Raw genomic sequence first — 15,623 nt, forward strand, 5'->3', positions numbered from 1 at the left:
CCCCCTCCCCTCTTCCCTTCCCCCTTCCCTTTCCCCTTTCCCCCGTTCCCCCCCCATTACCCCCTTACCTTTTCCCCTCCCCTCTCCCCTTTCCTCCCTTCCCCCCCCATTACCCCCTTCCCTTTTCCCCTCCCCTCTTCCCCTTCCCTCCTTCCCCTCTCCCCTTCTCCTTCCCCTCTCCCCTTCCCCCATCCTCTCTTCCCCTCCCTTTTCTCGCCTCCCCTTCCTCCCTTCCCCATCCCCCTCCCCCGCCTTTTCTCGCCTCTCCTTCCCCTTCCCACCTCTCTCCCCCCGGTTCTGGAGCGGGGGGATGCGGGGGGCGTCCCTCTGGACCGCTGGGACAAGTCGGAGGTTACAGGGAGCCGCCCACCAAGGGTCGGGACAGGTTTGGGAAAGTGGGGTTGGGTGGTGTGGGGGGGAGGGGTGTTTTGCGGGGAGCCTCCCGTAGAGGACTCAGGACAGGAGTCGGGGGAGCTCGTTGCGGGGATCCGCCCGCAGGACAGGTGAGGGGCTTTGCGGGGAGCCACCCCGACCCCCCGCAGGAGCTCAATTCAATTCAATCGTATTTATTGAGCACTTACTGTGTGCAGAGCACGGTACTAACCGCTTGGAATGTACAATATAGCAAATAAAGAGAGACGAACTCTGCCCGCAAGGGGCTCACAGTCTGGGGGTGGGGGAGAAGACGGACATCAGTACGAGGAAACAGGCACCAATATAAATAAATAGAATTATAGATATATACATAAGTGCTGGGGGGTGGGGGTGGAGAGCAAAGGGAGCGAGACAGGGTGATGGGGAAAGGAAGGGGAGGTGGGGAAAAGTGGGGCTTAGTCTGGGACGCTGGACATTCCCAATCCTGGCAGGTGACCACACCGACTTCCCCGACTCTTGGGCCGCTAATGGGTAAAGTCTCCTCTCCCTTCCAGACTCCTTCTCTGCTCCCTCTTAGGCACTGCAGGTACTCCTTTCCACCTCTTACTCCTTTCTGGCCTGAGCTGTGGCTTCCCAGAGCCGGGAAACCCATTACTGTGGCTGAACTCTCTCTCTCTCCCACCCCCAACCCTCTTCAGCCACCTTTGACACTGTGGATCACCCCCTTCTCCTTGAAACATTATCCCGCCTTGGCTTCTCTGACACTGTCCTCTCCAGGTTTTCCTCTTTGCTCTCTAGTTGCTCATTTTCTGTCTCTTTCGCTGCCTGGCCTATTCGCTATCTACCCCTCTCCCTTGAAGAAATAGGTTGCTCCTCTTAGAGGTAGATTCCCAAATCTATCACTCCAGCCTTGACCTCTCTCTTCAGCAGCCCCACATTTCCTCCTGCCTTCAGGATATTTCTACTTGCATGCCCCGCCAACACTTCAAACTAAACACTTCCAAAACAGAGCTTCCCAACCGAACCCTGTTCTCCCCTGACTTTCTCCATCACTGTAGATACCACCACTATGCTCCCTGTCTCACGAGCCTATAACCTTAACTCGTCTCTCTCATTCAACCCACATATTTATTCTGTTATCAAATCCCATCTCTAGAATTTGCCCTTTTTCTTCCATCCAAATTGCTACTGTGCTGATCCAAACATCTAACTCAACCCATCTTGACTACTGGATCCGCCTCCTCACTGATCTCCTTGCCTCCTGTCTCTCCCCACTCCAGTCCAAACTCCACTCTGCTGACCAGATCATTTTTCTCAAAATAAGTTCAGTCCACATCTCCCCACTTCTCGAGAACCTCCAATAGTTGCCCATCCATCATCCTATCAAGCAGGAATTCCTTACCATCAATTTTAAATTACTAAATCGGCTGTCCCCCTCTTACCTTACTTTGCTGATTTCCTTCTTCAACCCAGCCTGCACACTTCACTTCTCTAATGCCAAACCGCTCTCTATGCTTCAGCCTCATCCATCTTGTCCCCAACTGGATCAGGCATTTGCAGTGGTCTATCTGGGACTGACTTAGTGTTTAGTCAATCTGAAAAAAATAAATGGTGAATGAAATAACCCCCTATGGCCTCCCTTCCCCCAACATATATACACACCTGGTAAAGCCCCTTTGGACAAATTGTAAATTTTACCTCAGCGAGGCCTGCTTTTTTGGGGAGTCTAGACTGTAGACTCGTTGTGGGCAGGGAATGGGTCTATCACCTCTGTTGCACTCTCCCAAATGCTTAGTACAGTGCTCTGCACAAAGTAAGTGCTCAATAAACCCAGGCAGGCTTAGTTCCTGGCCAGGGAAGGGGCCAGAGCAGCCCATCAGTTCCCACACAGTAAATCAGTTAGTCGATCGCATTTGAGTGCTAACTAGGTTCAGAGCACTGTTCTGAGCATTTGGGAGAGTACAATATAACTGACACATTCATTGCCCATGATGAGCTTACAGTCTAAAGAGGGAGGTAGACAATATAAATAATTGACAGATATGTAAATAAGTGATGTGGGACTGGGATGCAGGATGACTGAGGAGAGCAAGTCAAGGAGATGCAGAAGTGGGTGGAAGAAGAGGAGCGGGGGGCTTAGTCAGGGAAGGCCTCTTGGAGGAGATGTGCCTACAATAGGCTTTGAAGGAGGAGAGAGTAATTTTCCCACCTACACACTGTTACACACCTGTAACCTTTGGTCACTTAATTGTCAGTTTTTATGAACTTGGAAGAGGTGAGGGAGGGATGCCTTTGGAATTAGTCACCAGCCTGGAGCTGCTCGGGGGCACCCTCCTCTGCAGGGGTTATTCAGTTATTGGTGGTGGGGTTGACTCTCCAGTTGGGTAATGAGGTTGGGTGAGTTGGGTAATAAGGTTGGGTGTTGCCCACTGTGGCCTTTGTAGAGTGGGTGAGGTGTGCCTTGATTGGTTTAGCAGAAAGAGTCCGAGCTTGGGAGTCAAAGGTCATGGGTTCTAATCCCGGCTCCACCGCTTGTCAGCTGGGTGACTTTGGGCAAGTCATTTCACTTCTCTGTGCCTCAGCTCATCTGTAAAATGGGGATTAAGACTGTGAGCCCCATGTGGGACAACCTGATTACCTTGTATTTACCCCAGCGCTTAGAACAGTGCTTGGCACATAGTATGTGCTTAGTACATAGTACAAATACCATAATTATTATTATTGTTATTGCTCACTGAAGTTGCTGGCTCCAAACCAGACTCATCCCAAGTGAGTTCTGGGGTCATCACCAGCCAGAGCTACATCCTCAGAGCTCTCCCTATCCACCCCACAACTGAACCAGCTCCTAGAGATCTTTGCATCTGGGAAATTAGGGAGGGTTTCTGTCTGGTCTTCTGGAGGGTCAGTCAGGTGGGAAGGACCTCCCATCTACAAACACACATATTCTCATCTGTGAGGTTCGGGATCCAACCTACTACTAATAATAACAATTGTGGTATTTAAGTACTCTTTATGTATCAAGCACTACACTAAGCACGGGGTTAGGTACAAAATAATCAGGCCAGACACAGTCGCTGTCCCACATGGAGTGTACAGTCTAATAATTTATAATTATGGTATTAAGTGCTTACCGCGTGCCAGGCACTGTACTAAGTGCCGGGGTGGATACAAGCAAATTGTTGGACACAATCCCTGTCCCATGTGGGTCTCACTGTCTTGATTCCCATTTTACAGATGAGGTAACTGAGGCACAGAGAAGTGAAGTGACTTACCCAAAGGCACACAGCAGACAAGTGGTGGAGTCAGGATTAGAACTCATGACCTTCTGACTCCCAGACTTCCGCTCTATCCACTGCACCATGCTGCTTCTCTTGCCTAAGTAGAAGGGACCACAGATACTGAATCCCTATTTAACAAATGAGGAAATCGAAGTCCCGGGAAGTTAGTTGACTTGCCCAAGGTCACACAGGAGACAAGTGGCAGAGCTGGGATTAGAACCCAGGTCCTCTGACTCCCAGGACTGTGCTCTTTCTACTAGGCCAACCTGCTTCTGGTATCAGAAGCACCAAACTTCCAGTCTGGTAAGTGTAGCAGCAGACAGCACTGCCAGCGGCCTGGGTAGGGAAGATTGTTCTGAGTTCCAACATCCTCTTGACCATTCTAGGGTCAGGGTGGGGTTACACCCTGTTTCCCCACCTAAAACTATTGTTTTGGTCTAGGTGTTCCCTAGCCTAGATGCAGGGGGAAAGACAAGATGACCTTTTGAGTTTCCCTGGCTGTGGTCTACAAGCATCATGAGATAACATGATGGGAAGCAGCGTGGCTCAGTGGAAAGAGCCTGGGCTTCGGAGTCAGAGGTCATGGGTTCGACTCCCGGCTCTGCCACTTGTCAGCTGTGTGACTGTGTGCAAGTCACTTCACTTCTCTGGGCCTCAGTTACCTCATCTGTAAAATGGGGATTAACTGTGAGCCTCACGTGGGACAACCTGATTACCCTGTATCTACCCTAGCACTTAGAACAGTGCTCTGCACATAGTAAATGCTTCACAAATACCAACATTATTATTATTATAACATATCTGCTAATTCTGTTGTATTATACTCTCCCAAGTGCTTACTGCAGTGCTGTGCACTGAGTAAGGTCTCAATAAATACAATACTGGAACTGCACCTCTTCCTGAGGATACAGTAGTGGAATAGAATCCCTGTAGTCATTTTCTTTGTGCAGAATTCTCAGTTCTGAAGTCTGAGTTAGCCAACATTGTGGATGGGAGACCCCACTGTCATCAATAAAGAGAGGCAGCGTAGCCTAGTGGAAAGAGCACAGGCCTGGGAACCACAGGACCTGGGTTCAAATCCCAGCTCTGCCAAGTTCTTGCTGTGTGACCTTGAGCAAGTCACTTAACTTTTCTGACTCAATTTTCTGACTCTGGGGTTAAATATCTGTTCTCCCTCCTGCTTAGATTGTGAGCCACACATGGGTCAGGGACTGTGTCTCACCTAATTAATTTGTATCTACTCTAGTGCTTAGGACAGTGCTTGGCACAAAGTAAGCACTTAATAAACATCATTTAAAAAATAGCAGGATAAATAGCGAAAGGAGATCTCTTGACATTTCATCAAAAATCAGAAAGGAAAGCTAATAAGTAAAATAAGAGGTTCTGCTCGGGGCCTTTCAAACATGAAAGTTTTTATGAACCAAAGCAGGGCATTGGCATCAGTGAGCCCGTTGTTGGGCAGGGATTGTCTCTATTCGTTGCTCTTGTGAAAACCGAAATCACGAGAACACGTGAGGAAGGCAATTCTTGCGTGAGTGGGTTGATGAGTGGGCATTTCTGGGGACCAAGAGCGAGATCCCCAAGGCTTTCTGTGGAGAAGTCCCTGGAGTAAAGAGGGGGACTGTGGATTAATCTCCTCTCTGTTCTTTGTGTTGGTTTAATCTCTCCGCTGTTCTTCTTTGTGTCGGCTACCCCACCGCCTGAGTGACTCCTGGCTGACTCCATAGGCAGTTGGTTTCATTTGTGCTTTTCTCCAGTTCTGCCCTGATTAGTCTGGCAGGCCCCTCCCTCCTCATCGGGCCCTCACGGCCAATCGACTGAGTTTTCTCCTCCAGGGTTGGCTACTCAGAGTTACCTATTAATGCCCAGGTGAGTCTATCCAGGCAGAGGAGGTTTGGACTTTGTGCTGAATGGTTCCTGAGGGACGCGGAAGTAACTCCAAAGGTTGCTGAGCTGGTGAGGGAGGAAGGGAGTGAGTGAGAGGGAGATGGGGGTTCACACTGTACCAGGTAGATGCGTGCTAATCCGGTTGGACACGGTTCTTGTCCCACGAGGGCTGAGTCTTAATCTCCAGAAGCAGCGTTGTTAGTGGAGAGAGCACGGGCTTGGGAGTCAGAAGACCTGGGTTCTAATTCTGGCTCTGCCACTTCCCTGCTGTGTAACCTTGGGCAAGTCCTTTCTCTGTGCCTCAGTTCCCTCATCTGTAAAACAGATATTAAACACCTATTCTCTCCCCCTACCTGAGACTGTGAGCCCCTTGTAGGACAGAGATTGTACCAATATGCTTATAGTGTATGTATTCATTCAATAGTATTTATTGAGCACTTACTGTGTGCAGAATACTGTACCAGGCGCTTGGAATGTACAAATCGGTAACAGATAGAGACAGTCCCTGCCCTCTGACGGGCTTACAGTATGTATCCCAGTGCTTAGTACAGTGCTGGTGCATAACAAATACCATAATTACCACAGTGCTGGAGAAGCAAAGTGAATTAGTAGAAATCATGTGGGTTTGGGAGTCAGAGGACCTGGGTTTTCATCCTGGGTCTTCCACTTGCCTGCTGTGTGACCTTAGGCCAATCACTCAACTTCTCTGTGCCACGGTTGCCTCACCTGTAAAATCGGGATTAAGACTGAGCCCTGTGTGGAACATGCACTGTGTCCAACCTGATTATCTTATATTGACCCCGGCACTTAGTACAGTTCCTGGCACACAGTAGAACTTAATAGATATCACAAAAAAATAAAAATGTACCGCATTCTCCTCTGAGGGCAGACCAAGTGGAAACAAGTGAAAAGACAGCAGAAAACAAGATGTAGTTTAGGTCTAAGGAAGCACCATCTCCCCCATTTTTTTTAATGGTATTTGTTAAATGCTTACTATGTGCCAGGCAATCTACTAAGTGCTGGGGGAGATACAGAGTAATCAAGTTGGACATAGTCCCCGTCCCATAGAGGGCTGAGAGTCTTAATCCCCATTTTACAGTTGAGGGAACTGAGGGACAGAGAAATTAAGTGATTTGCCCAAAGTCACAAAGCAGGCAAGGGGCAGAGCCAGGATTAGAACCCATGACCTTCTCACTCCCAGGTTCATGTTCTATCCATTAGGCCACACTGCTAAGCTTTTTGTGGGTAGGAAACATATCCTGTGTTTCTCTATTGTGCTTTCAAAGCATGCACTAAAAAACTGAGCATTGCAGCCTGTGAGTGCTCAATAAATACCATCGTTTACTTCTCTGTGAGGTTTGCCGAGGGAGGTTGATGAAGCCCCCTTCTCTGGAGGTCTTCTGGAATAGCTGGAGACCACCCATCTCCTCCTCGGAGAGTTTAGGAGCCAGCAAAGGGAGGGGGAGCCTAGTTGTCATAAGCAGTCTGATCGCCCTGTGAGTCTGAGACCCAAAGTGCCCGAAACTAGAAATGCACCCTATTGCACAGTGAGTGAAGAATTAAGCCTACTTCCCAAGAATGCATCGATTTTTGGTAGGGATGATGTCGTGGGGAATCTCCCCACTGAGTTCATAAACACATTTGGTGTTTATGAAATCATGTTGGTCTGGTGTGACCTTTAAGACGTGTTTGTAATCTGACTCTACTTGGCGTGAAGGTACCGGACTGGGTGAGGGAGAAAGGAGCAGGACTGAGGACCTGCTGAGGCACCAAAGGTGGGGGTGATAACCCAGCTCCAGGGAGGCCGGGCTGGGCGGCTCGGGATGCCTTCGGGCAGGGAAGCCACGCGCTACTGCAGCCAGTGGCCCAGGGCCTTCCTGAAAGCCTTCCTTCAGCACTCCAGCTGCGGTCAGGTGAGGCCTCGCTGGCATCTGCGCCAGGGTTCAGCCAGTCACCTGTTGGATTGGGGGTGGGGTCAGCCCGCCCTCAGCCTCGCCCTCCCACACCTGTGGCCCTGAATGGGTGCAGCCTAGAGTTCTGTGGTGAGCCGCGTCCCCACCCCGGGCCCAGCGCTGCTCCCTGTCTCATGGATCCGTTGTGGGAGGAGGATGCGGGGAGAGGGCGATCAGGTCACGGAAGGGTAACGTGGTTTCCCTGTTCCAGGTGGACTTCCTGATCGAAGATGACGCCGAGAAGGATTACTTGTACGATGTGCTGCGCATGTACCACCAGTGAGTCTCCCCTCCACCCCCAGGGGTGGGTGTCTGTTCCGGCTTCCATTAAACCGTAAGCTAGTTGTGGGCAGGGAACTTGGGCCAACGCCACAGAGGCCGAGGGGCCCCAGGCCGCCGCAGTGGGTGACGTCCGGAGGAGGGAGGAAACCAGTGGCAGGAAGGTCCGGCTGATACTAGAAATCCTGTGCACTCTTGGGGCGAGGTGCCTCACACCTTCTCTTGGAGAAGGAAAACCCTGATATCGCCAGTGGGATGGTGGTCTGTTTGGGAGTTGTTTAGGGTCTTCAAGGGTTATGGTTAGTGCCATTCTGGAAGGCAACGTGACCTAAGAAGCAGCATGGCCTAGTGGAAATAACATAAGCCTGGGAGTCAGAGGACCTGGGTTTTAATCCCGTCTCTCTCATAGCCTGCTGTGTGATGTGCGGTGAGTCATTTAGCTTCTCTCTGCCTCACTTCTTCTGTTCTCCCTCCTACTTAGATTGTGAGCCCCATGTGAGACGGGGATTACATCCAACCTAATTTACCGGTATCTACCCCAGTGCTTAGAACGGTGTCTGACACACAGTAAGCTCTTTGAAAAGCAGCGTTGCCTCATGGAAAGAACATGGACCTGGGAGTCAGAGGACATGGGTTCTAATCCCAGCTCTGCCACATGTCTGCTACGTGACTTCGGACAAGGCACTTAACTTCTCTGTGCCTCAGCTACCTCGTCTGTAAAATGGGGAGCGAATCAGTGAGCTCCATGTGGGACAGGAACTTTGTCCAACCGGATTTATGAGAAGCAGCGTGGCTCAGTGGAAAGAGCCCGGGCTTGGGAGTCAGAGGTCATGGGTTCAAATCCCTGCTCTGCCACTTGTCAGCTGTGTGACTGTGGGCAAGTCACTTCACTTCTCTGTGCCTCAGTTACCTCATCTGAAAATAACTGTGAGCCTCATGTGGGACAACCTGATTACCCTGTATCTACCCCAGTGCTTAGAACAGTCCTCTGCACATAGTAAGCGCTTAACAAATACCAACATTATTATTATTATTATTTCCTTGTATCTACCCCAGTGCTTAGAACAGTGTCTGACACATAGTAGCTGAATAACCAATACCAAAAAAAAAAAAAGTCAGGCCCATCCCCAAAGAGGGCATAAAGCCTGATTCTGACAGATGTGGGTTCTTTGGTTCTGGATCCTGCCCCTGGTCAGAAATGGCACGACCCACCCTGCATAGCTGCCAAACAGGGAGATGAGCCCCCATCTTGAGCAAGCTCCTGGGACAAGGAGGTCCCCCATTCCCTCCTCCTCCCCCTTCCCCGTCCTGTGTTTCCATGGACACTCTGGGCTGCCTTTGCCCTCATCCCTGATTAGGTTTCACTGGGGCTTGTGATGGCTTCCCTATTCATCCTGTCCCTCCTGAGGCCCATTCCCTGCCCTCCTGGAAAGTCATCAAAAATTCAGGCTTCTGGCAGAGGAATGGGAAATGGGGATTTGGGGCTCCTGATGTTTGCACCCGCACTCGGGTTGCTGCCCACGGCACCCAGACCCATGTTTGTATGGATCAGCTAAAGGGTGAGAGTTGTTCCTCACCCTCATAGGGGTAATAAAGTCATAGAGCTGCCCTGGAGTCCCTTCCCCTGCCTCTGTGCTTGTTCTGGCCAGCGGAAGCCACCGCCCCTTTCTGCAGAGGGGTCCAGAGACGGAGCTCCTGCTGGCTGTCTCGGGGCTTTGGGGGCTTTGGGCCCAGTTTGACCTTGATGCTGAAACAACAGGGTCCTGCAGAGGACCCCAGATCTAAGGAGGAAAGCCAAGAGTTTCCTTTAAACTCCAGGTTCCACAGATTCAATCCCCCCTCCATCTGCTGTCTCTCTCTCTCTCCACTCCCTCCACCTCCTCCCCCACCTCCCGGCGGGCCCTCCCACCCAATCTGGGACCCTCCTTTTGCAGCTGTTCCTGCCCTTTCCCTGCAGGGCCATGGACCTCCCCGTCCTGGTGGGAGACCTGAAGCTGGTGATCAACGAGCCCAGCCGACTGCCCCTGTTTGATGCCATCCGGCCTCTGATCCCCCTGAAGCACCAGGTGGAGTACGACCAGCTGACTCCCAAACGGTCCAGGTAGGGGGAGAGCCGGCCTGACCCCCCGGGCTGGAAGTCGGGGTTGGTGGGAAGACGGCGGCCTCAGTCCCTCTGGCCTCAGCCCTGGGGTTTCTCTGAGCAGGTTGCCTTTACAGTTGGGGAAGTCAATCCCCCATTTCTTAAGGGGCCAGTTTGCCTGGTGAGTAGAGTCCACAACCCTTTGGCCCGCTGTGTGACTTGCAAGTCACCTCTCCTCTCTGGACCTCAATTTCCCCATCAGTAGAATGGGTGACTATAATCGCCCTCCCTGCCTTTAGAGAGGTTGAAGAGGAATGACTGTAAGCACATTGTGGGCAGGGAATGCTTCTGTCATTGTTATATCATACTCTCCCAAAAGCTTATTACAGTGTTCTGCACACAATAAGCGCTCAAAAATATGATTGAATGAATTAACCAGTGAAAGTCCTTTGGATTTCGCAGAAGCAGGTACCTCAATCTCTCCCTCCCAGCCACTCCCCTTCCCCTCCATATGCTGTTTCAGTCAACCCACTGGGAAAGAAAAATCCCAGGATATTCCAAAGCTCAGTGCTCTACTGCCTCTCCCGTTATGTGTCCAACCAGAACTGCTCCCAAGGAACAGAATGAATGGATTCATGTTTCTCTTTTCCCCAGCCCCTACAGATGTTGGTGAGCGGGGAGACATGGTGCCCCAAAGTAAGCAGAAGGAGAAAAATGGAGGAAAGGCCAGAATAATCAGTTCCCTGTGTGTGCATAATTGGCCCTCCCATCTAGATAACCAGTCCCCCCATCTAGATAATTGGTCCTCTCTGGATAACTGGTCCCCCGTCTGGATAATTGAGAATTTCTGGGTTAGCATTCTGATAATATCGGACCATTTTGTCCCAGCGGGGCTCCGGAAATTATTAATTCAATCAGTCGTATTTATTGAGCGCTTACTGGGTGCAGAACACTATACTAAAAGCTTGGAAAGTACAATTCAGCAATAAATAGAGGCAATCCTTGCCCACACTGGGCTCGCAGTCTAGAAGACTATTCACATAAGACATCAACAGCACCACCCAGCCTTGAGATGTCCCTGAGACCCCTGACCGCTGCGACGCCTGACCTACTTTCCCCTCGCAGGAAGCTGAAGGAGGTACGGCTGGACCGGGTGCACCCTGAGGGACTGGGCATCAGCGTGCGTGGAGGCCTGGAGTTCGCCTGTGGCCTCTTTATCTCCCACCTCATCAAAGGAGGCCAGGCCGACACCGTGGGGCTGAAGGTGAGGGGACGTGAGGGAGCGTGCTCCCGGCGGCTGTGATGACAGACGTTCTCTCCCGCGGCTCCTGACGTGGATGCTGAGGAACCTCCGGGGCCCACAGCTACTCCCGTCGTCATCATCAAGAAGCAGCAAGGTGTAGTGGATAGAGCACGGGCCTGAGAGTCAGAAGGTCATGGGTTCTAATCCCAGCTCTGCCACTTATCTACTGTGTGGCTTTGGGCAAGTCACTTTGCTTCTCTGTGCCTCAGTTCCCTCATCCATAAAATGGGGATTGAGATTGTGAGCCCCGTGTGGGACAGGGACTGGTCCAACTCGATTTGCTTGTATCTACCCCGGTGCTTAATACAGTGTCTGGCGCATAGTAAACGCTTCACAAATGCCGTTATTGTTAATCAGTCATCACTGTCATCATCATCAATGTTTTTTATTGAGTGCTTACTGTACTAAGGACTTGGGAGAATATAACACAACAGAATTGATAATAATAATTATGGTATTTGTTAAGTGCTTACTATGTGCTTAGCACTATTCTAAGCGCTGGGGTAGATACAAGGTAATCAGGTGGTCCCACGTGGGGCTCACAGTCGTAATCCCCATTTTACAGATGAGGTAATTGAGACACAGAGAAGTAAAGTGGCTTGCCCAAGGTCACACAACTGACAAGTGGAGGAGGCGGGATTAAAACCCACGACCTCTGATTCCCAAGCCCGTGCTCTTTCCACTAAGCTACACTGCTTCTCTAGATAGATAGGTAGGAAGGTAGGTTCCCTGCCCACAGAGAATTTACAAGTCTGGAGGGGGAGACAGACATTACTATGAATAAATAATTAAAGGAAATAATCCCAGCTAATAAAGCTTGAGTTACAATTCTGCTCCAACTCTGAGCTACTGGGTAGCCCCTGAGCTAGTTTCTTCCTTTCTCTGAGCCTTAGGGAAATGAGAGTTAGCTGGTGTTAAGGTGCCACTGTGGAGGAAGAGTACATGTCAACAGGCCTGGGTTCTGAAAGAAACCAGGCTGCAGGCAGTGGAAAATGTGTGTATTTACTGAAAATCCTCCCACTGGCATAGATTCCGTCTTCCTCCAGACTCTGGTTTGACCCAGAGGTGTGAGGCCTCTGTCCACGTGTGAAGGCCAGGGGGATGTTTTGCTGGCTGGAAGCTCTTCAGGGCTATCTGCAAGGTGGTGGAAAATCCTCAGTGAGAACCAGGAGTTGTTCAAACCTGGGAATGAGGCCACCAGGGCATCATGGTGACCTGCCAAAGCCACTGTGGCTCAGTCTGTGCTCTGCCTGCCCCTTCTCACAGAGCCTCATTGTGCTTCCCAAAAAAGCGGGCGAGAGGGACAGGAGGGAAAGAGGGGCAAACCTGAACAAGAGGACAGGCCCCAGGGCCCCTTCTCCTGAATTTCCAAGTCCAGGAGCTTGTTGATTATTAATATATGAACTTCCCAGCTGGTGCCTTGGCCAGGAATGGTTTTGCATAGATGGAAAGCAGGCAATTCGGGAGCACTAGCAGGCCCCCCCACCTCCTGGGGCTGGAGGGAGTAGACAGACAGACGTCTCTTTGTTCTCCTCTGCTGTCTCCAGGTAAAGCCAGAAGCTTCTGAAATTTCAACCACCTGCATTAGTCCCCTAAATCTCTGTACAATTCTACCCAAAAATGTGGCCAGAGAAAAGGCATAATGACTTCCTATCATGACATCGGCTCTGGGACCTTTTTCATTTTTCATCGGAATTCTGTACCCAGAACAATAACTCTGGAAGTCCCATGCCGTGCCTCAGCGGTGGGATTGTCGGGGGGGTTGACCAACCCTTGGGATTTTTTCCTGGGGTTTTCCTGTGTTGCTTAGAACCATGCTGTGGGCCCTTCATGGCCTCAGTCAGTCATATTTACTGAGCTCTGTATAGGTCTGTATGTGAGAGTATAATATCACAATACAATAGATGCATTAAAGTTCAGAGGAGAAGACAGACATTAATATAAATAAATAAAATTGCAAATATGTATGTGAGTGCTTTGGGGCTGGGAGAGGGGATGAATAAAGGGAACAAGTCAAGGTGACGCAGAAGGGAGTGGGAGAAGAGGAAAGGAGGGCTTAGTCGGGGAAGGCCTCTTGGAGGAGATGGGCCTTCTTTAAGGATTTGCAGGAGGGGAGAGTCATTGTCTGTCAGATATGAAGAGGGAGGGCATTCCAGGCCAGAGGCAGGATGTGGGCAGGCGTTAGGTGGTGAGATAGATGAGATGGAGGTACCGTGAGAAGGTTGGCATTAGAGGAGCCAAGTGTGCAGGTTGGGTTGTAGTATATTGGAGAATAGCGAGGTGATTTAGGAAGGGGTAGGTAATTGAGTGCTGAGGGCTTTTGTCTCCCTTCTGGATTGCATCCTCAGCCCCCTCTCCTTTGTGCTGCTTCCGGAAAAGGCTTTCTTCTGAGATTTGTGCATGGGGAATGGGTGAAGACAGTGAAGAATGCAAACGATTCAGTCTGTGAGCCACTTGTGTCCTGCACAGTCCAAGTATGAAAGATGAAGAAAAAAGGAAGCTGTTTCCCTTCCTCAGGCCCAGGGAGCACTAAAGACATCTCAAAGTTTAATGATTGAAGCTGATCAATCAATCGGTGGTATTTATTAAGCACTTATTATGTGCAGAGCACTGTACTCAGCGCTTGGAAGAGTAGGTAGACACACTCACTGCCTACAACGAGTTTTCAGTCTACAGGGAAGCTCCTTAAGGGCAGAGAGCATGTCTACTAAGTCTATTGTACTGTCCCAAGTGTCCCAAGTACAGTGCTCTGCACTCAATAGACTGTAAGCTCCCTGAAGGGAGGGATCATGTTTACCAGTATTGTACCCTCCCAAGCACTCAGCACACAGTAAGCACTTAATAAATAGTATTGATCGATCAATCGATAATGATACTTATTCCTGATAACTACCCTGAATCCGTGTAATCAATCAGTAAGTGGCTGAGTGTCCACTATAGGCTGAGCATTGTACTAAGCACTTGGGGGAATACAGTAGAGTTAGAAGACGTGATCCCTGCCCTCTAGGATTTTACGATCTAGCAACATCCATCTAGCCTGCTAGACTGTGATCATCATCATCATATTGTGGTATCTGATAAGCACCTACTCTCTGCCAAGCACTGTACTAAGCGCTGTGATAGACACCAGGTAATCAGACATAGTCTTTATCCCATATGTGTCTACCCCAGCGCTTAGAACAGTGCTCTGCACATAGTAAGCGCTTAACAAATACCAACATTATTATTATATGGGGCTCAGTCTAAAGAGATGGGTGACAGGTATTGAATCCCCATTTTACAGATGAGGAAACTGAAACGCAGAGAAGTTGTCAGTGTCAGAATAATTTGCCTACAGTGTACATACCTCAGCTAGTTAGCATAGGGGGAATATACAATTAATTGAGAGTGGAACTCACAATTGGGTGGGGAGGGGACATCCCCACCCCCCGGGTTGGGGCTGTGTCTTCTGCTTTTTTGTTTACAGAGAAGCAGCATGGCATAGTGGATAGAGCACAGGCCTGGGAGTCAGAAGGTCATGGATTCTAATCCTGGCTCCACCACTTGCCTGCAGGCAAGTCACTTCTCTTCTCTGTGCCTCAGTTACCTCATCTGAAAAATGGTGACTGTGAGCACCACATGAGACAACTTGATTTGCTTGTATCCTTCCCAGTGCTTAGTACGGTGCCTGGCACATAGTAAACGCTTAACAAATACCATTATTATTAGTTTGTTCTTTCCCAAACATGTAGTATAGTGCTTCACAACCCATAGACATTCGATACCACATTTCAGCCATTAAATTAGAAGCAGTGTCGCCTAGTGGAAAGAGCACGGGCCTGGGAACTGGAGGACTTGGGTTCTAATCCTGACTCTACCACTTGCCTGCTGTGTTAAATGAATAAATCATTTAACTTCTCCGTGCTTCAGTTTCCTCATCTGTAAAATGGAGATTAAATGCCTGTTCTCCCTCCTACTTAGAAGTGAGCCCCATGTAGGACAGGGACTGTGTCTGACCTGATTGCTATGACAAGCAGGAAGGCTTAGTGAATAGAGCACGGGCCTGGTAGTCAGAAGGACCTGGGTTCTAGTCCCGCCTTGCCACTTGTCTGCTGTGTGACCTTGGGCAAGTCACTTCACTTCTCTGGATCTCAGTTACCTCATCTGTAAAATGGGAATTGAGACTGTGAATCCCATGTGGGACAGGGACTGTGTCCAACCTGATTTTCTTGTATCCACCCCAGCACTTAGTACAGTGCCTGGAACATAATAATAATAATAATATTGGTATTTGTTAAGCGCTTACTATGTGCAGAGCACTGTTCTAAGCGCTGGGGGAGATAGAGAATAATCAGGTCGTCTCACGTGAGGCTCACTGTTAATCAGTAAGTACTTAACAAATACCAAAATAATAATTATTAATTATTATTCTGAATCTCCATTTTATAGATGATATAACTGAGGCACAGAGAAATTAATCACTTAGCCCA

The 15,623-nt window shown here is 49.7% G+C and overlaps 1 protein-coding gene across 2 annotated transcripts in view; it reads left to right on the plus strand.

Annotated features, from left to right (window-relative positions):
• USH1C (USH1 protein network component harmonin) overlaps positions 1 to 15,623 on the plus strand; it is a 70,653-nt gene that overhangs the window by 524 nt on the left and 54,506 nt on the right. For both annotated transcript variants that reach the window (XM_039911372.1, XM_039911371.1), the window contains exons 2-4: positions 7,704 to 7,771; positions 9,729 to 9,872; positions 10,977 to 11,115. In XM_039911372.1, the coding sequence (XP_039767306.1) occupies positions 7,704 to 7,771; positions 9,729 to 9,872; positions 10,977 to 11,115 (351 nt within the window). The remainder of the gene's footprint in view (positions 1 to 7,703; positions 7,772 to 9,728; positions 9,873 to 10,976; positions 11,116 to 15,623) is intronic.

This window comes from Ornithorhynchus anatinus, chromosome 3 (genome assembly GCF_004115215.2).
Source record: "Ornithorhynchus anatinus isolate Pmale09 chromosome 3, mOrnAna1.pri.v4, whole genome shotgun sequence".
NCBI classification, from domain to species: Eukaryota; Metazoa; Chordata; class Mammalia; order Monotremata; family Ornithorhynchidae; genus Ornithorhynchus; species Ornithorhynchus anatinus.